The sequence below is a fragment of the Andrographis paniculata genome, unplaced genomic scaffold, assembly GCF_009805555.1.
Source record: "Andrographis paniculata isolate CXL003 unplaced genomic scaffold, ASM980555v1 Contig25END, whole genome shotgun sequence".
In the NCBI taxonomy this organism is placed as follows: domain Eukaryota; kingdom Viridiplantae; phylum Streptophyta; class Magnoliopsida; order Lamiales; family Acanthaceae; genus Andrographis; species Andrographis paniculata.
In genome coordinates, this window is record NW_026137546.1 from 759,445 (window position 1) to 779,777 (window position 20,333).

Genomic DNA, 20,333 nt, shown 5'->3' on the forward strand with positions numbered 1-20,333 from the left:
CATGGTTCAAAACTTCAATATTCGATATTCGATTAGTATATTCTAAATTAATATGGAGTGCTTGAATGCGCTAAATGGAGTCTTTATCCCATCCGCTAGTGGACGAATCACTTCTATAGCTGATCCACACACCGGAGCCTTTATCCCATCCGCTAGTGGACGAATCACTTCTATAGCTGATCAACACACCGGAGCCTTTATCGCATCCGCTAGTGGGCGAATCACTTCTATAGCTGTCATATAGTAAGTTTCTGTAATTTGTTTTAATGATTTCATTGTTGTCTATGAACCGAAGAGTATGGAATCTATATAATAAGTTTTTTAAAATTCTTTAGCATGGTTGTCCTGTTTTTCCATCTATTTACATATTCGTTACTTACTTTGCTTATTTAAAGTGAAAATGTTTCATTTAAGTTATGATGTGTTTGTATTTTGTATTAAGCATTGTGGTTTTTATTTTTCTCCGTGAAGATGTTTTGAAGCTCATTTTTTGTTCTTTTTTTATTACCTATCTAACATAATAAATACCCTTTCAACTTATATTATATTACACACAAATGTTGTTACTTTTATATTACACCATACTAATAGGGTATTTTTGTCTTTTTTACTACAATTCAATATAATACTAATATTAAAAAATTTACGTGAAAAAACAAATGTTAATGGGACAGACGGAGTATTTTATTTCTTAAAAAATATAAGAAAACAAAAGTGCATACTTTTTTGTGTTTAGGATTTTATTATTATTATTATTTATTATTGAGAATTGTAAAAAATATTATTAAAATATTTAGTCTTATTATTTTGTAAGAAAAATAATATATTATGCATATTTACAAAAAATAAGATTTAATTTTTCGGATGGAGAGAATATTATTAAGAACTTGTGATTAAAATTTTGTGAGAATAAACAAATTCATAACTCATCTATCATATTTATTGTTATTCATTGTCTAAATTAGTTTTAAGTTTTATTTTTCGTACTTTTTGAATAATTTTATATAAAATATTATTAAAATAAAAATTTTTACAGTCACATTATTATTTATTGTTTAATTATATTTAAATTAAGAAAATTAAATTATTTTTTTAAGTTATTACTATTTTATTGATGATACAATATTTTTTTAAAAAAATTCAAAATATAAAATATTCAATATAAAAAAATATTTTTATTTTTATTTTAATATATTATTAAATAAAAATAATTAAAACAATAATACATTATAAATATTATATAAATTAATCAAATTAATTAACCATTTAATACAATATTTCTTAAACTTGTGCCCAAAAAAGGAGACCAATTTCATGGAACAAAAGGAGTACATAATATGTTTGCAGGGTAATCAACACAGACCTTCTGAATCATCCAACATGGCGTTGTTGAAGCCAATACGGCCGTGTTCATCCAGCCATCCTTCTTGGACTAAAATTGATCAATTTCATTTAAGTTGGACCAAAATTAATAATTATAATATTGAATGAGATCAAAAATAATTTTTTACTCTTAATTTTTTGAAAATATATATTGATATATATTTTTACAAAAAGAATACACCCATTATTTTTTCTTAATTTTTATGTTCAATCAATTTTATTTAAATTTAAATTTATTCAAACCTTTATACCTAAACTAAAATAATTGAATTAAAAATGGTTTATTTAAAATTAACCATAGAGCTATTCTTTAAATATAATACTCCATAATCTATGGTAAATTAAAATAATCTATGGAATATTCTTTTTATGATTAAAAATAGTTCAGTTCGCTAATGATTCGATGGTCGCCATGGAAGGTGAATGAGAGCTCGGAAGCTCCATCAATGGCGGTAGGCTGCTCTTCTTCTCACCGCCGTTGCAAGGCCACATGACGCCGATGCTTCATCTCGCCGCCATTCTTCATTCCATAGGCTTCTCCATTTCTTTCATCCACACTAAATTCAACGCCCCCAATTCCTCCAAATACCCTCAGTTCACCTTCCATCCCCTCTCCGACCATCTCTCCGAATCCGAAACTGCAGGTCTCAGCGTCTTCGATTTAGCGTATTTGATCAACCACAAGTGTTCGGAGCCTTTCCGAGATTTATTGACTCAGTTCTTCACCGATTCCTCCGAGAATCGTCCCTACGCTCTGATTTCAGATTCTGCCCTAACTTTCACCAGAGACATCGCCAAGAGCTTCGCCCTGCCGAGATTTGTGCTCAGAACCTCCGGCGCGGCGCTTTCCTCGTCTATAGCTCATTTCCTCTGCTTCAGGAGAAACATTATCTCCCGATTCAAGGTACAAATCGAAAAATTAGGGTTTCAGATCCCCCAATTAGTTTCTGAAATTGCTTTATCTTTCTTATATCTGCAGCTTCTCAGTTAGAACAATCCGTTGTCTATCTTCCTCCACTAAGAGTCAAGGATCTGCCGGCGATCGGCGTGCCGGACATGGAAACATTCACCAAGTATATATCAGAGCTTGTCGAGGAAGCTAAAACTTCTTCAGGCGTCATATTCAACTCATTCGAAGAGCTAGAAGACTCTGCCATGGCTGTTCTTCGCCAAACTTTTCTGGTGCCGATATATCCAATCGGTCCCTTTCACCTATACTCACCACCGAATTCAAGCAGCTATTTAACACCTGATCGGACTTCCATCTCCTGGCTGGACAAACAAGCCCCAAAATCAGTGATCTACGTGACTTTCGGAAGCGCTGCATCATTGAAACAGAGAAAATGCTTAGAAATCGCTTGGGGATTAGCCAACAGCGGCTTCCATTTCTTGTGGGTGATCAGGCCTGGATCAATCTCCGGAATGAATCGGCAAGATGCATTGCCTGAACAGTTCATGGATATGGTGGAGGGACGAGGATACATTGGCGAATGGGCTCCTCAGCTCGATGTTTTGGCACATCCAGCCATTGGAGCTTTTTGGACGCATTGTGGATGGAATTCGACGCTGGAGAGCATCTGCGAGGGCGTACCAATGATTTGCACGCCCATTGCTCCCATGCCTAGGTAACAAATTAAAAGCACCATTGCAGTATTGTTTCTTTATATTCATCCTATCTACATACATGTATAGTTATTAACATGAATCTTTATGTTGTAGAAAATTGCTTACTTGATAAGCATCCCCTGCCATGACGACAAATGACGCAGGCGGGACATCCACAGAAAGCCATTCTCCATTCCTCAGCTGTATTTCCAAACCATTGACCTGGTTTTGGTGAAGTATGGCTAAGAAGCCTTTATCAGTGTGAACATTTGTTCCCACATTATTGCTGTTGCCGTTGTCGCTATCTGGAGGTGAGTATTTTATGGTTCTGAGAAGGTACGTTGTTGATGAAATATGGGATTGGTAGTGTCTTTGTGCTCCATAGCTTGTAAACACCATTTTGTCCACAGTTTGTTCGAGTTCTGATACTAGTTTAGCATAACATAGTATGCTTTCACTACACAAGGATAGAGTAAGTAACCTGCTCGAAAAAGTTTTCTTAAAATTTCAAAGTTATTAGACATATTTCTGAGATAATATCTAACTCTTAGCTTGGTTACAAGTTAGTTCTGAACCTGAAGCTCAAGAACACTGTAATCAATTCATGTTAAAATTTGAACAGGTTTCCTGAATCTATTATTTCCCGACGGCCACATGAGATTTGTGAAGCTTTGAACAGCTTCAGAAGCTGTTACCTCTGGAATTCCCATGCTTTCATGGAGGGGGGCATGGGGAAGTTGTCCGACATAGCCATAGAACACCAAGTCAGAAGTGTTCCTAGTTTTGATCTCGAGTGGCAGATCGAACAGCTCTTCCATTACATCAAACACTTGCCTGTCTAGTTCACCTGAAACATAATCATATTGTGCTATAAAATATCCATACTCTTCAAGGGCTTTCTTCACATTCTTGCAATCTTCTGTCCATGAATCTGAACTGGTATTTGTGTTTTTTCTTGACAGATCAAAGATCGGAATCTTGGGAGTTGCTGCATTAGAACTACTCATCATGTGAGTAAATTACAACAGCATTTTAATCTGCTTGTTTTAAGCTGTGTGTGTGTTTGTGGTTTGGAATAAATAGGCACCACTTGAGCTTTATATTGTTGATTCGATAATAGTAAAAATTTGAACTGCAATAGTATTTTAGGTGATATTTTGAAATGAAATTTCATATATATATATAAACACACGGACGGAACTATTAGGGGTTTGGGGTCACCTGCCTCCGGCCCCAAAAATATATTTTATAGTAAAATTATGTATTTTCAATAATTTGACCCCTTTCCCCCTATTTCTTAGTTTTTATTTTTATGTGTAAAAATAATAAATATTATAACCGGCATCGGTGCCAGAAGGTATTGGAATTTGGTTCTGACGGAGGAGTCAAGGTTAGTATTTTGATCCTTTCGGCATTTGGACTCATCTATGAAATGATATCTACATCAATCAATTATTTTTCATGTGGTAATGCTTTATGAATTTGTTTTGTTAATCTTTGCATTTAAACTTGATTATGATTTTGTTGGCAGCGTCTACAATCATCTTTCCACAGAAGTTTTTTGTAGTTTTCGAAAATTTTGGAAATAGTAAAAAAAAGGTGGGTATTTGGCGTGATGTTTTGCGAGAGGAAATAGCTTTGCGATGCACTGATGTATGGATCGCGCTCATCGGCTGAGATCTGGACCTCGGTTGGGCATTAGTTGTCTATCCCTACCATCCATTCCCTTCCCATCCATTCCTCTCGTGTTCGATTGTTATGGCCGCTTCCATCTCCTCTATCGATTGACAGCGCAGCCGTCCCTCCTCCAGCTCCGCCTCCACCACTAGCAGGGCTGCTTTCCGTCTTTCCCTTCGCACGCGCTCCTTGGTGAAGGTATTGATTCGTGGTTTCATTTTCCCCCTTTTTGGGTAAATCTAAAGAAGCCGCATTATTGAAGCAGAACAAATATTATGAATGTTCTTCAAAGGGGCAGCAATAGTTGAAGAGGTTCACCATCAAGACAATGGAACTAAGGAGGCAAATCGAGATATGACAGGTATTGATTTTTTAATTTCAATATCTATAGAAATGATCTACAACTAAGTCACAACAGAAACATAGATTAACACATATGCTTTTGGCGTCTCAGTCTGGTTCCCCTGGAGTTCGGAGATCTCACTCTGGTTCGCGCCAATCCTTTCACGGAAATACTTACCCGGGCGCCCGTGATGGCGTAAGCACGTCGCAAGTCAGCTATCATACCGGTTATTGCATTTTACACCAATAATTCACCAAAAGCAAAAAATAATAGACAAATAGGCAAAAGGTTTTATCTGTTCTCTTTGGTTCTATAAAACTATTTTCTGCTATTTTTTCTCATTTGGTTTATTGGTTTTTACTATTTAGAATTTAGAATTTGCAAGTTAAACATCTTCTATATGTAATCAATGGCAAATAACACTAAATGATTTGCGGTTGAACTGGTTGTATGCTTTGGTGCTTATGTTCGACAATATTTGTTGTCTCAAAATTGCAACGAGATTGAATTTTTAGTTGTTCTAAAATAAAGAATGAAAATAGTTACATTTCTTCCATTATGTATTGAGCCAAAAACACTTGCTTGGTTCCTTTATCCTGTAAACATGATTTCATTATAAATTTTGATTATATATGCAATCATTAAGCAATTTTGGACCTTTCATTATGACACTAATATCTCCAACTGTATTGATTGATTTACTTCCAGTTGTTCGTATTTGTTTTCTATTAATCCAGTAATGGCTTCATTATGGGACAACGGGCGTGCTTTTATAAACATATTATATTGTGCAGAAATAAAATTCTTGTGTGGAGATTGCATTTACAATGGCGAAGAGGCATAAGAAGCGTGGGATTATACAATTCTTGATGAAGTAGGCTTAATGTTCTGTACGTCATGCCCTTGGTTTTGTATGCAACAAGTAGTAATTCCATATGAGTTCAAGTACTAATTTTGTACTCTTCCATTTTGAATGCAGAATTCTATTAGGGGCAGCTCACATTAATCAGGTGAGCATATCAATGAGGCATTTGGATAAGTGTATTTTCCAAACTAATGTTTAATATCCTATGCATTGAGATTTGGTTGTATATTTTTAGACTAATTTTTCTTTTAATCTTTTTTATTTTATTTTATTTTATTTTTATTTTACCTTATACATTGTTGCAGATCGAGTTTTAGGTGTGTTGCTACATCACAAGCAAGTCATCATTCGTTCTTTTCCTTTTTCAAGACGGAATTTTAGGTTATTTGGCCTTAATTCTTTCATTTTCTTTGTAGCTTTTTTTCATTGTCATGCATGTAGTTTGCCTGGGAAGTTTGGAGGACGTTGGAACTAAAAAGAATCTTGGTGTGATCCTTTCTTAGCTTAGCTATTTGTATGTCCATCTTAGTCCATGATGAAATCAATATAACCAACCATTTATATATAATATATATGTTTAGCTTTTGTTGATTTTATACTCTTTATTTTCTTGTAGTACAGTCTCTGAGATTTGGAAATTAAGTATTTATTTTACGGATCCATTTTTAGGTTGATGCGATGAGCGACCATAAATATATGTGATAGGTTTAGATTTATTTCCGGCGCTCCTATGGTGTCTATACTTGCTAATATGAAGTTTTCTATTTGATAAAAATAATATATTTGAAGTCATTTAACTCACTTTGTAGTCGATGCTGAAAATTTTGCTTATGCTATTTTGTAATTTCTCTAGCATGTGAATCTTTTCATCAGTTCTCTATATTAGGATATTTATTAGGCGTCTATTGAAATTTTGATAGCCCAACTCTTACAAGCATAAGTAGAACCCGGACAGTTTCTATTCCTTTACATTGCTCGACATTTTTGATTTAATACATGTTTTTAGACAATATTATTGATTTAGGTCCTACATATATCATTCAACTTGTGTTTATAGAATATTTAGTCTTGGTTTGGATTGTGCTTGCACACGTGCATAGACACTCAGTTGCATTTCAGCTGTCATTTAAGAGATCAGCATAACACCAAAAGTCGTAGATATGCAGCATATTTTTTAAACAAGATCTGAATATTGGTATCAAGCACCAAAGATTACTTTCTCCAACACATAGTTGTGCACCAAAAACCCTAGGGATGTCACAAAATAGGTGCAAAGATACTGAAGAGCAATGGATAATATCTCTAGGAACTGTGAGCTTAGATTTGTACATGATCTCACTCTTAAGATTATGTGTATTTTTTAATTAAGTTGTCTATGCTATTTGTATTTCAGCTTTTTTTTTTTGGACCCTACTCTATTCTTATTTCGGGAAATTGAAATTTTATTGTTTGTATTAGTGAAGGATGTCCAAGCCAGCAACATACTTCTTGATGATAAATATGAAGTTAAGTTGGGAAGCCTCAGTGAGGTTTGTCCTCAAGAAAGTGAAACTCATCAAAGGAGGATCTCAAAGTTGCTCCGTTTGCCCAGTAAGTAATTTCTTGCAACTAAATATAAGGACAATAAAACTTTCATTCTAGTTGAATATGGGCAGTACCTATATAGGCTTGCAATATAATTACAATTCTAAAATTCTAGTATTCATGTGTATATATGTGTGAATATTAATTTGTTGTCCAATAATTGTTGAACATATTTCCATAAGGCAAAAGGGTCAAATTTTATTTAAAACGTTGAAAAGAGTTGTCATGTTGTGCTAATAATTTTCTCACGGACATTTGTTTCTTCCCCTTATATTATGCTGGCACATTAAAGATGATATGAACAGATTGTTTGCAAGCTGGTATAAGCATGTGATCCGGGGTTTTCGAAAAGAAAAGATTGTGAATCTTCTAAGTAGTCTTAGTTTGGAAAATTTGATAAATTGTATTTCGTAATAATAATGCTTTGTGCAATTTCATAATAACAGTTATATGAAGGACTAGTGGAAACATGATTTGTGTTTTTTTTACTTAATCTCTTAATTCCAGGAGGTTTATGTGAAAGCATTGGGAAAGGGTTCTCTGTTGCACCATTGCACCATATCGGCAGATTCAAATTTTAAGGTATCTTGCTTCCATTATTTGAGAAGTTAACATCATATTTGACAAAAAAAATTTGACAATTTCAGGCTGGTATTACTCCCTCAGCCACGCAAAAAATTAGTACATTTTTTGCAAGAGAGAGAGTAATATATTTTGGGATGGCTTAGGCCGTTTTAAAATTCAAGCCCGATAGGCCCAACTTGATTTTGAATTGGGCTTGAAAACCAAAATCCACGCATGGCCCGGTTTCAAAATATACCGGGCCAAGCTAGGCTAGCCTAGATTTTAATTATACCGGGCCATACCAGCCTAGATTTTGAAATAGAGATCGAAGGATCTTTGCGGATCCCCTCGTCTCCACATAAGCTTTACCTACAAATTAAAAACACTTAAAAATAAGTTAGTATAAAATATAGAAACAAAATTAATGCATGCATGTCCCGGGACCGACGTAAAAATAAATCTATTTCTATATGCAAGATGCTAAATAACATTAAATGCATAAATGTAAAAGGAAAGGGACGAATTGTTCCCTATGATTTATTCGGTCGTCCGATCATGCGGCCGCTCCCTGTCGTATGCATCTAAGAAAATTAAAAATAGATATTAGTATATATGTATAGGAAACAACAAAATAATATTAAAATCACTTACCTTGGATTTGAAATCGAGATCGAAGGATCTTTGCGGATCCCCTCGTCTCCACATAAGCTTTACCTACAAATTAAAAACACTTAAAAGTAAGTTAGTATAAAATATAGAAACAATATTAATGCATGCATGTCCCGGGACCGACGGAAAAATAAATCTATTTCTATATGCAAGATGCTAAATTAAATTAAATGCGTAAATGTAAAAGGAGAGGGACGAATTGCTCCCTATGATGTATTCGGTCGTCCGATCATGCGGCCGCTCCCTCTCGTATGCATCTATAGGGATTTAAAATAGATATTAGTATATATGTATAGGAAACAACAAAATAATATTAAAATCACTTACCTTGGATTTGAAATCGAGATCGAAGGATCTTTGCGGATCCCCTCGTCTCCACATAAGCTTTACCTACAAATTAAAAACACTTAAAAGTAAGTTAGTATAAAATATAGAAACAAAATTAATGCATGCATGTCCCGGGACCGACGGAAAAATAAATCTATTTCTATATGCAATATGCTAAATTAAATTAAATGCATAAATGTTAAAGGAAAGAGGCGAATTGCTCCCTATGATTTATTCGGTCGTCCGATCATACGGCCGCTCCCTCTCGTATGAATCTAAAAAGATTTAGAATGAATATTAGTATGAAACAACAAACAAACAAACAGTAGAAACAAATACAAGTACAAAAATTAAACTACACACCAACATGATCGATCGATCAACGGACATATGGTCTGTCTGTATTATCGATCTAAAGAAGGGCAGTAAGTACATGTCATCCCCTCCCCTCCAAGAACTCAAACTTAGCAAAGAAACTAAACTACTCACCAACATGATTGATCGATCTACGGACTATGGTTTGTATTACAATCGATCTAAAGAAGGGTAGTAAGTACATGTCATCATCCCCTCCCCTCCAAGAACCTCAAGAATGAATTAAAAGTGAAAAAGAATCAGAAGTGGGAAAAACTCACTAGCAAAATGGAAGATAACTCACCAGATTGCTTTGCTGCTATTGCATCGATCGATCGAAATCGAAGCACTGCACTTGACCTCTTCCTTAAATGGATCGCCCTCCCTCCTATACCTCCCAAGCCCTGCACTTGACCTATGGATCGCCCTCCCTCCTGTAAGCACACCATGCCGCTGCCCCTACCCATGCCCATGCCCATGCCCCACCAAGAACCCTCCCCCCCGCTCGTACCCCATTGCATTGCATTGCATTTGCATTTGCATTGCAGCCCCAAAAATTTATAATAATGTATACAAAATCAAAATTATGAATATTTATAATGTATGCTTTTAACGGCTACTTACCTAATATAAAACTTACCATATATACAATTTCACATGTGTATATTAAAATTAAAATAATTTCTTTTTTTTAATTAAAATTAAAATCAAAATTATGCTTAACGGCTACTTACCTAATATAAAACTTACCATATATAATTTCACATGTGTATATTAAAATTAAAATAATTTCTTTTTTAAAAATTAAAATTAAAATCAAAATTATGCTTAACGGCTACTTACCTAATATAAAACTTACCATATATAATTTCACATGTGTATATTAAAATTGAAATAATTTCTTTTTTTAAAATTAAAATTAAGATCAAAATTATGCTTAACGGCTACTTTCCTAATATAAAACTTACCATATATATAATTTCACATGTGTATATTAAAATTAAAATAATTTCTTTTTTAAAATTAAAATTAAAATCAAAATTATGCTTAACGGCTACTTACCTAATATAAAACTTACCATATATAATTTCACATGTGTATATTAAAATTAAAATAATTTTTTTTTTAATATTATGTGTATATTAAAATTAAAATCAAAATCATTATGCTTAACGGCTACTTACCTAATATAAAAACTTACCATATATAACTTCGCATTTTAATATTATGTGTATATTAAAATTAAAATAATTTATTTTTTTAATATTATGTGTATATTAAAATTAAAATCAAAATCAAAATCATTATGCTTAACGGCTACTTACCCAATATAAAAACTTACCATAAATAATTTCACATTTTACCATTCTACCCTCCTATCTAATCTAATAAAAATTAAAATAATTTCTTTTTTTAATATTATATGTATATACATTTTTATATTTAAATTATATTTTATTGCTTCTATAAAAATATAATATTTTATTTGAATATACTACTACAATTACATATATTTATTTATAATCATTAATTTTATTATATTACTAATGGTATTTTAAATAGATTAATAATTTAAAATTTATTTTACTGGTGTATTAATTTTGTATTTTTAGTTTAAAGTAGTGTAAAAAAAAACAATACCCAACTAATTTGTCCATTTTAGTTGGGGCACGAAGTTTTAGGTATGATGTAATTAGTAAGTAATTAAAAAATATATTAGTAAAAATAATTATAGATTAAAATGACTTAATATTTAATTAAAATAAAAAAATTATAAATTATGAATTTTAAAATATGATTAAAGTGTATAATTATATTTTCAAAAAAGAAAAGAGCTAATTTATACGGGACGGACGGATATAGAAAAAGTGGACAAATTAAGTGGGACGGAGGGAGTAATATTTTATGTTAAACTATTATATTTTTTAGTGTATAAATTATATATTATATATTTTGTACAAAACTATATATATTATATATTTTTTTAATATAAATCAAAAATCGTATTAAAAATTTTTTTATTAGAAAACATCTAAGTTGGTGAAAAAATAAATAAAGTTCACGAAAAAAATGGACGTAAAGTTTAATTTATCATAATAAATAAAACTCGTGAAAGGATAATTATCTCATTTACAATATTAAAAATCCAAAATTTTCAATTAATTTGCAAAAAAAATTGGATTTGAAAGATATAAATCCCGGTTGTTTTATCAACCAAACATAGGATAAGATATGATCCAACAGGCCGATTATATATATATATATATAATGGAGGATGAATATGATCCAACAGGCCGATTATCCTCAAACATTATGTCAATGGATTCCCCAAAGAATCAGATATGATCCTCAAAACCGCTGTTGTCGAGCTCAAGGTGCCGGCTGGCGCCGGCGAGGCTATCTTGCTCAAGAATCTCTACTTGTATTGCGACCCGTACATGGACATCCTCCACGACAGCTACACCACCTCCTTCACCCCCGGCCAGATATTACTAACTTTTGAAAGGCTCGGGGAAAAACAAAAATAAAGACCCCTTAAAAAATAAATGTTGTATATTCTATGAAATTTAAATTGGAACTACTAGAGAAAATACATGGTTTAATCATCCTCAGACATAGGTTCGATAAACTGACTCACCAAATTCCCATCTCTCGTGTGTTAGTATTTATCTTGATTTCACTTAATTTCATCATTTGGATGTAGGTTTAGGAGCTGAATAAAATGTTAAGAATAATAAAATTTTGAATTGAAATAAAATAAAATTTTGATGTAATATAAATAATATTTGATACAATATTTTGAATGCAAATTGAACTTTTGACATAATATTTTTAAGGAAAACAAATATTTCATTTGATGATTTTGAAAGAAAAAAATTGATGAATGATGAGAAGTCCCGACCAAAACCTACCACATTGAAACATAATTTTGAAAATAATAAAAATTAAATCTAAAAATTAAATGTATTTGATAAGATGAAAATATGTATACATATAACATTTTAAAATAGATAATATATTTTTCATATAATAATTTAAATAAGAAATAAGGTTTGAATCACTTTGATTTTTTAAGAGAATAAAATTTTGGATGAACAACCACAAATACAAAATTAATAGCATAAGTTAAACAAAAGTCATTTTTTTTTTAAAACATGAGAATTTAATGCCATTACTTTTCGAGTACACTACAAAAGTCTATCTTTTCTTGTGGTGGATTTTGGGTGTTCGCCTCTTTCGCCCTGCTCCAGAATCAGCCTATTATATATATATACATGCATATATATATATATATTGAACATTAGTAAACCATATAGAATTTGCAAAACCGTTACTTTTTGAGCATGTGAAGATAAAATCTCGATCAAACGCAATAGATTACAAGTTAATTATCTATGTATATTGAAACAACTTATTTTTATGCGCAAATGTATTTATTGTTCATTTATGATTTTTTTAAATATTTTAATTATGTATACACCTGTGCATAGTACGAGTTTAAATACTATTAATAGTAAAAAGGAAAATAGAAGAAGAAAATGGAAGAAAATGAAAAGAGAAAAATTAGAAAAAGGGAAAAAAATAAAGGAAGAGGTGGAGAGCGGCCGGTTAGGTTTTTTTATTGGTAATAATTCTTGGATCGTCTTTCTCTTCTCGCGGATCGGATCGGTCGGATTTTCCGTTGCTTCCATAAGTGCAATGCATTCCTTAATTGTATGTAAATTATCCGTTATTGAATCGTTAAAAATATATTTACATTGTCGTCTTCTCGGCTAATCTTTACCTCGATTTAGAAAAGAAATCTGAAGCTGCAGAAACAACAATCGTTTCGGTTTCAAAATTTCAAATCCTTAATTTTATTTACCAAAAGAAATTATACAAAACTGATCTAATTTGTTTTCAACACATCTTGCTACAACCCAACCCGGTTCGAATATAGAAAAATAAAAAATAAATGTTAAGCTACTACAAGCCTATGTCCTTGCAACACCAATTAGGGTATCCTTATCTTAAAATCAAACTAACTCCCTTAGAATAAAAATAATAGTACCAATTATTAACTACAATAAGACGTTGAATTTAATATATTCTTATTAATTCATTACAATTTCATTAATGATATTAATTATTGCTCCAGGGCCTATATAAACCAACCAACCAACCAACCAAACCATATATACACACACACATACAAGACAACACAAAGAAAGGAGAAGAACGAGAACAAAGGTGGGGATGGGAGGGATGTTAACATTACCATTTACCATCGACTAAGAATACGACAACCCTGTTAGAGTGTATTATTATTATTATTATTATTATATTTATTTTTAAAGGTTAATTATATGTAAACTTTTGTGAATTTGGTTTGGTTTGATTTTCTTTAAATTCGTTTGCAAACATAAACGAATCAAGCCGAATAATATAAATATACTCATTTTATTAGCAAATGAGTTTGAACATTGTTCGCGAATGTTCGTTAAAAAGGACATTTTTAATCTTGTGAAATTGTTACTTAAAAATAAATAAGTAAATAGAATATTATATATATATATGATTAAACAAATAAAATAATACATCATACTTATCCAACCGAGTTAAATTGAACCGAATACAAACACTCAGTTCGAGTAATGAAATTACTTAACGAACAGAACTCAGACACTAAAAAAATAAAAAATAATGAGAATTTATTAATGAACAAAAAGAGATTAATTTTAGTCTTCTATGTAGTATTTCTTATCATACTCTACTCTGACAATGTTATTTTAGTGCATATGACAATATTTCAATATCATATGATCTTTTCAACGACAATAATAAATTAGATATATAATTATTTTTATATGAATTTTATTTACATGATTAAAATGATAAAGAAGTGTCAAACATGATATTAAAAATTCATTTATAGCTAAAAAAAATGATAATATAGATTCTTCTGATAGAGAGTACACTTATAATTAACTTTTAAAGTGTGTTTAACTTTATTTATTTATTTATATATGATATTCTATAAGAAAAAAAAAATAATTTAATTTTAATAATTAAATATTGGTTAATGAGATATTTTTTGTACAAAAGAAAAATAGTTATGAAGTACTCTGCTAGTTCAAATTCAAAAGTTTATATTTGTTTTTGGTAATAAAAAAATACATATAGATAATATTTTTTATTTTTTATTTTTTAATTCAAAATATCATTTTTACCATCTTGTCTATTATCATTTTAAAGTATTTTTTTTATTTTATAAAATAAAATCATACACTATTCAAAAATATCCTTAATTTTTACTTAAATTATAATGATTACGTGTATAATTACTTTGTACATAAATTTAATGCAAAAATTCTTATACACTTTTATTGATTAATAAAATACTATTATTTTTTAATCTATTATAAAAACTCTAAAAAACACCTTTGATTTGTGACATATAATAGTATTTTATTATTGAGTAAAAATATGTAAAATGATATTGTTATTTTTATTTTTAAGAATAAAGAATATATATATATATTTATAAAATTAAAGATATTTTGATATTTATATATAAGTTAATTCTTACAAAAAAAAAAAAAATTAATATTTTTTAACGTGATCCGAAAATAATGATAAAATAAATATATTAAGTTGGGGATGAAAGAGTATAACATTGGTTTAAAAGAAATATTAATAGATTAAATAGTATAAGTAGAGAGAGAAAGAATGTGTTTGTTTTTAAATATCTTGGTTGATTTTCATTGTGTTTTGAAATTTATTTAAAAATATCAAATTAAATAGTATATATATATTTTTAATATTATTAAAAAAAATATTTTTATATATAAAATATCATATCAACATCTACTTATATTATATTTTTTCCGTCCCAATTGATTGTTTGGGGTTTTGGATTTTGAGTTAGAATTTGAATAGTAAAAATTTTGAATTTGAATAGTTGTATAATGTGATGTTTTGAATGTAAAATTGATTTTTAGTATAATATAAAAAATAAAAAATAGGTGTTCGATTTGATATTTCTGGGAAAAAAAAAATGATGAACAGTGTATTTAAAATCCAATCCCCAAACAAACACCCTTAGAGAAATATTATGTGTAAAAAATTTTGATATTTTTATCATTTGACTTTATATATAAAAAAATTATATATATAATAATATATTTATAAATAAGCAAAAATGTAAAAATATTTTGATATTAATGTATAAAATAAATACAACGTACACTAATATTAATACTATATGTAACACATACATTTTATCTACTCAGGGTGTGTTCGTTTGGGGGTTTGGATTTTAAATTGGGATTTGAATAGTAAAAATTTTGAATTTGAATAGTTGTATGATGTGATATAAATAGGTGTTGATGTGATGTTTTAAATGTAAAATTGATTTTTAGTATAATATAAAAAAATAAAAAATATGTATTTGATTTGATGCTTTTTAAAAAGAAAAATTGAATGAATAGTATAAATTCAATCCAATCTCCCAGACAAACAAACCCTCGTAGTATTCACGTCGCGGCCAAACGCATAAAAACCTTTATTGAACACGTGGATCGTACGCGTGCAAGTGATTTCCCCAATCAACAAATCGCACAGTAACTTCATATTGTACATCTCCAGAAATATATTTCACATACTTTATTATTTCAATTTATCTCTAAGTTCTCACGTCGGCTCTCTCCTCCCATGGAAACCTTAGCTCGGCACAGGAAGAGCTTCCTTTGAATCGATCTTCGTAGAAGAAATAATTTCTGTCACATACTCAAATTCCACATCGATAAAACTGTCTATGAGTAAACAACAAAAGAGTTTCGTAACATAACAGATGGTACATCGGCTGAGCCTTTTCCGAAAATCATGAACCAAAATCGTGATTTCAGTTTTGTTTTAGGAGGCTGACGTTGTCACAGTGTGTGTTGGGACTCCCATTTGCGAATATATGAATAATGACTTAGTTTTCCTAACAGTTTGAGCTTTTAGGTGACCTGCACGGTATCATAACCTGATTAAGTCTCGAGTTCGAATCCCACCGGCTTAGTTTCCCTAACCGTTCAAACTTTTAGGTGAGACGATCATTCAGCATCCAACAATCGCCACGAGGTTAGACCGATGTTCAATCGAAATTTCATCCTCAATTTTAGTCGGAGCGACGGCCTCAAAATGGTGTGAGAAAACTTCTAAAATCAAGCCACCATGATTGATTTCACCGGAATCCATCCATTTATATTATTAATACAATTTTTCATATTTCACATAACAATACAGTCATTCAAAAATACAAACTAAACAAACTCGTATATGCTAAACAAAAAAAACACACACAAACAAAAAAACACAACCAAACAACTTTTGTCGCTAAACACTGATTTTCATTTAATCCCCGTATATATTATTATATTTATATCACAAGCATAAATTTCACGTTGTATCTATTTTTATTATATTTCTTCAGCCATACAAGCTTCTAGAGAGGCCGCCGCAACCACACCGCACAACCGCCTCCCAACCGCACGACGCCGTGGTCCCCCACCGCGCCAACTCATCATCCATACCTTCAATTTCAATAAATACCGCCACAAATTCGCTACGACGACGATGTACCTCACTCGACGTAGTAGGCGCCGGCGATGGACCGTATGGATTGGCCTGAGCCGATAATCCGCGTTCAATCGCTGTCAGACAGTGGACTCGCCGTCATTCCCGAGAGGTACATCAAGCCGCCGGAGTTACGACCGGAAATAGGCTCCGAAGTAGTAAATACAGGAGCTGAGATTCCACTGATCGATCTCGGAGGTTTAGATGACGAGAAATCGAGCATTCGAGAGACGACGCGGAGGCAGATCTCCGACGCGTGTCGCCGGGGATTTTTTCAATTGGTGAACCACGGAATCAGTCCGGATCTGTTGGACCGAGCGCGGCAGGTTTGGCGCGAATTCTTCCACCAGCCGATGGAGGTCAAGCAACGCTACGCTAACTCTCCGGTGACGTATGAAGGCTATGGCAGCCGTTTAGGTGTGGAGGAAGGAGCTGTTCTTGACTGGAGCGATTATTACTTTCTCCATTATCTTCCCTGCAACATCAGAGATTTCAAAAAATGGCCTGCTCTTCCAAGTTCCCTCAGGTACGTATCGATATATATATATATATGTATATGTTTGCCTGAATCTAACTTGTTGAGAAAATGAAATTCAAATTTCAAACAAGCATTTCGACGAACACCTTACGGTTTGAGTTTTCTCTGCACATCCAAAACCATATCCGTACAGCTCACAGGAGCATTTTTAGTTTACGGATTAGAAATTACAAACATCAATTTCATGATAATCCATCGTCTCCACGTTAGCATTAATTTTTGGAAAAAAAAAAGAAATTAAACTCAATTACCGTCTATAGACATGGATACCTGATTTTCTATTCTAGGGAAGTAATTGTAGAATATTCGGAGCAAGTTTTGAGACTAGGAGGCGTTCTTCTGAAGATTTTATCTGCAAATTTGGGAATGAAAGAAGACAGCCTCCGAAATGCGTTTGGAGGAGACGATATTGGGGCTTGCTTGAGGGTTAATTTCTACCCAAAGTGTCCGCAGCCGGAGCTCACCTACGGCCTCTCCCCACACTCCGATCCCGGCGGCATGACCTTTCTGCTGCCGGATGCAACGGTGGCGGGGCTCCAAGTCCGCCGCGGCGACGGCTGGGTCACGGTGGCGCCGACTTCGCACGGAATCATTGTAAATATGGGCGATCAAATTCAGGTGAACATTCGTTCCTTATTACCCTCCTTGTTTTTATAATCATTTTATATTAAATAATAATAATATGGCGATATATATACACGTAATTGCACACATATATGTTATTAATTATGATATTTATTTAACTTCTTAAGTTTGGAATTTACATATATATAATTTTATTAATTATATAAATTATAATAACACTAAAATTTCATTATTTCATGGGAGAGACAAGAGATTGTTAGAGAACAAAATCAACTACTTCTATACACGAAGAGATAAGCCTATGTAGTACCTCTTGGTGTGTTTATTCGTCAGATTTTGAGTTTTGTTTGGGAATAATAAAATTTTGAATTAAAATAGTTATTTGATGTGATACAAATATATTGATGTGATATTTTGAATATAAAATTAAATTTTAATAAGATATAATAAATAAAAAATATGTATTTTATTTGATATTTTGAAAGAAAAAAATTGTTGAAATAGTAAAATCAAAATCAAAGTATTACAAGTAAACACACGTGTTTTATACATAATGATAATAATGATAATAACACTTGTTGGGTAATAACATTTGTGAGGTTATTGGTTCAAACTTTGAGCCCTCTATGTTTCACACGCTACATACACTTAATGTGACTTATTTTATTGAGTCTAATTAATTTGTAGGGTATTAAATTTGATTAGGGGTTTACTCAGAGTCTGCTGGATAAGTAGTAGATGTGAAATTCCACATTAAAAAAAAAAAAAAAAAACCCTATTATTAGCATATTTTTTAAAATTTTTTGATATTATTTATTAATATTTTTTTTTAGAAATATCATATTTAATTTTTTCACTTAATTTTAATAAAAAAATATTTACTTTTTTTAAAAAATATTCTATCAAAATTGAGTACTATTTAAATTAAAACTTTAAAAATAAATAAGTAAATAAAAATCAAAGTCGATATCAAACAAACCCAGACATAATCGTTGATGGCCTTCATGTAACCAATTATTTTTAAAAGAGAACATATATAAAATAGTCTGAAAGGATCAGCATGAAGTAGCCATTGAAGTGATGCAAGGTTTTAATTTTTCATATTAAACTATACACGCCTAATACGACAATATTAAAATAAATGTACATGTGTTACATTTCATTATTATTTTAAATATATACTATATATTAAAATAATAATATAATAATTCAACCTTATCCAAATTCCCTACATTATTTTATAGATATATATCTCCTTATGTATACATTTATGTGCCTGTGTTTTAAGTAGAATTTATGATAATTTATTGCAAATAATAAAATATTTCATGGATTATTATAACTTATGGAATGGGTTCTTTATTCCGTAAATTTAATATATATTTTTTTAAAATAAAAGTATAGAAACGAAAATGGCCAATAATCTATATATAAACCTTACTTATGTTTCTCTTCAAATGTTTTTTAGGTTTTAACCAATGGAATTTATAGAAGCATTGAGCATAGAGTGATCGTAAATCCGAATCGACCACGCATTTCGCTGGCTTACTTCTACAACCCTAAGAGCGATCTACTTATTCAACCGATTAAAGAATTGGTGACACCGGAGAAACCCGCATTATATTCTTCCATGACTTTTGACGAATATAGACGCTACATTAGAACTAAAGGTCCTAAAGGAAAATCCCAAATAGAAGAATCGTCCAAATGTCAAAAATAATATATAAAGAGATATATATATGTTTTCTATGTAAATATCTTTGTCATTAGAAAAAAGATCTTGTAAAGTTGCTCCATTCATATGCTTATATGTTATCAAAAGTCAAGAATATTTCTTATTCCATTGTAACTCTAGGGTTTGTTTAATTAATTCTATTATTTTACTGTGATATATTTTTCTAAAAAATCATACTATCGGGTGTATCATTTTATATCATTTTTTCTATTTTTTAAAAATAATATTACATCTTTTAAATAATTAGTGTTTAATTTTTACATAAAATTTTATATTTAAATCACTATATTTCTCTCGGAAAAAGACACCATAATTATACTAATACACAACTATGTGTTTCAAATGGAAAGCATTAAATTATTAAATATATATGGCGATTGACAATTAATTGAGTGTGTTTATTTATTATACTACTTGTATTATTATTATTGAATTATTTTTATATAAGCTATAATATTTTAAAAAATTCAATATAAAATATCTATCTTTTTTTATTTTTTTA

General features: G+C 30.9%; 2 protein-coding genes across 26 annotated transcripts; both read left to right on the forward strand.

Annotated features, from left to right (window-relative positions):
- Positions 1 to 1,873: 1,873 nt before the first annotated feature.
- LOC127245827 (UDP-glycosyltransferase 76F2-like) lies at positions 1,874 to 3,250 on the forward strand. The gene is made up of 4 exons (XM_051266901.1): positions 1,874 to 2,027; positions 2,069 to 2,287; positions 2,363 to 3,008; positions 3,103 to 3,250. Exons 1-4 carry the CDS (start codon positions 1,874 to 1,876, stop codon positions 3,116 to 3,118), a joined length of 1,035 nt encoding a protein of 344 aa, XP_051122858.1. The 3' UTR covers positions 3,119 to 3,250.
- LOC127245804 (jasmonate-induced oxygenase 2-like) lies at positions 3,151 to 19,985 on the forward strand. Of its 25 annotated transcripts, XM_051266868.1 has the most exons (14): positions 3,151 to 3,299; positions 3,611 to 3,853; positions 3,951 to 3,998; positions 4,520 to 4,863; positions 4,931 to 5,026; positions 5,120 to 5,296; positions 5,803 to 5,898; positions 5,988 to 6,018; positions 6,179 to 6,254; positions 7,332 to 7,463; positions 7,965 to 8,039; positions 16,831 to 17,499; positions 17,799 to 18,129; positions 19,565 to 19,985. In XM_051266868.1, the coding sequence occupies exons 12-14, from the start codon at positions 17,006 to 17,008 to the stop codon at positions 19,814 to 19,816; spliced, it is 1,077 nt and encodes a 358-aa protein (XP_051122825.1). In that variant the 5' UTR covers positions 3,151 to 3,299; positions 3,611 to 3,853; positions 3,951 to 3,998; positions 4,520 to 4,863; positions 4,931 to 5,026; positions 5,120 to 5,296; positions 5,803 to 5,898; positions 5,988 to 6,018; positions 6,179 to 6,254; positions 7,332 to 7,463; positions 7,965 to 8,039; positions 16,831 to 17,005; the 3' UTR covers positions 19,817 to 19,985. The 25 variants fall into 25 exon arrangements, with proteins under 25 accessions (XP_051122825.1, XP_051122815.1, XP_051122812.1 ...); XM_051266858.1 differs by having other exon boundaries at positions 3,611 to 4,378; XM_051266855.1 differs by having other exon boundaries at positions 3,611 to 3,998.
- Positions 19,986 to 20,333: the final 348 nt, after the last annotated feature.

Excerpts from the sequence above, each read along its gene's own strand:
- LOC127245804 (XM_051266859.1), top strand. The coding sequence starts at position 17,006 with ATGGACCGTATGGATTGGCCTGAGCCGATAATCCGCGTTCAATCGCTG. Across the intron at positions 17,500-17,798 it reads GCTCTTCCAAGTTCCCTCAG|GGAAGTAATTGTAGAATATT; the intron begins GTACGTATCGAT and ends TTTCTATTCTAG. Across the intron at positions 18,130-19,564 it reads ATATGGGCGATCAAATTCAG|GTTTTAACCAATGGAATTTA; the intron begins GTGAACATTCGT and ends AATGTTTTTTAG.
- LOC127245827 (XM_051266901.1), top strand. The coding sequence starts at position 1,874 with ATGACGCCGATGCTTCATCTCGCCGCCATTCTTCATTCCATAGGCTTC. Across the intron at positions 2,028-2,068 it reads CTCCGAATCCGAAACTGCAG|TGTTCGGAGCCTTTCCGAGA; the intron begins GTCTCAGCGTCT and ends ATCAACCACAAG. Across the intron at positions 2,288-2,362 it reads ACATTATCTCCCGATTCAAG|CTTCTCAGTTAGAACAATCC; the intron begins GTACAAATCGAA and ends TTATATCTGCAG.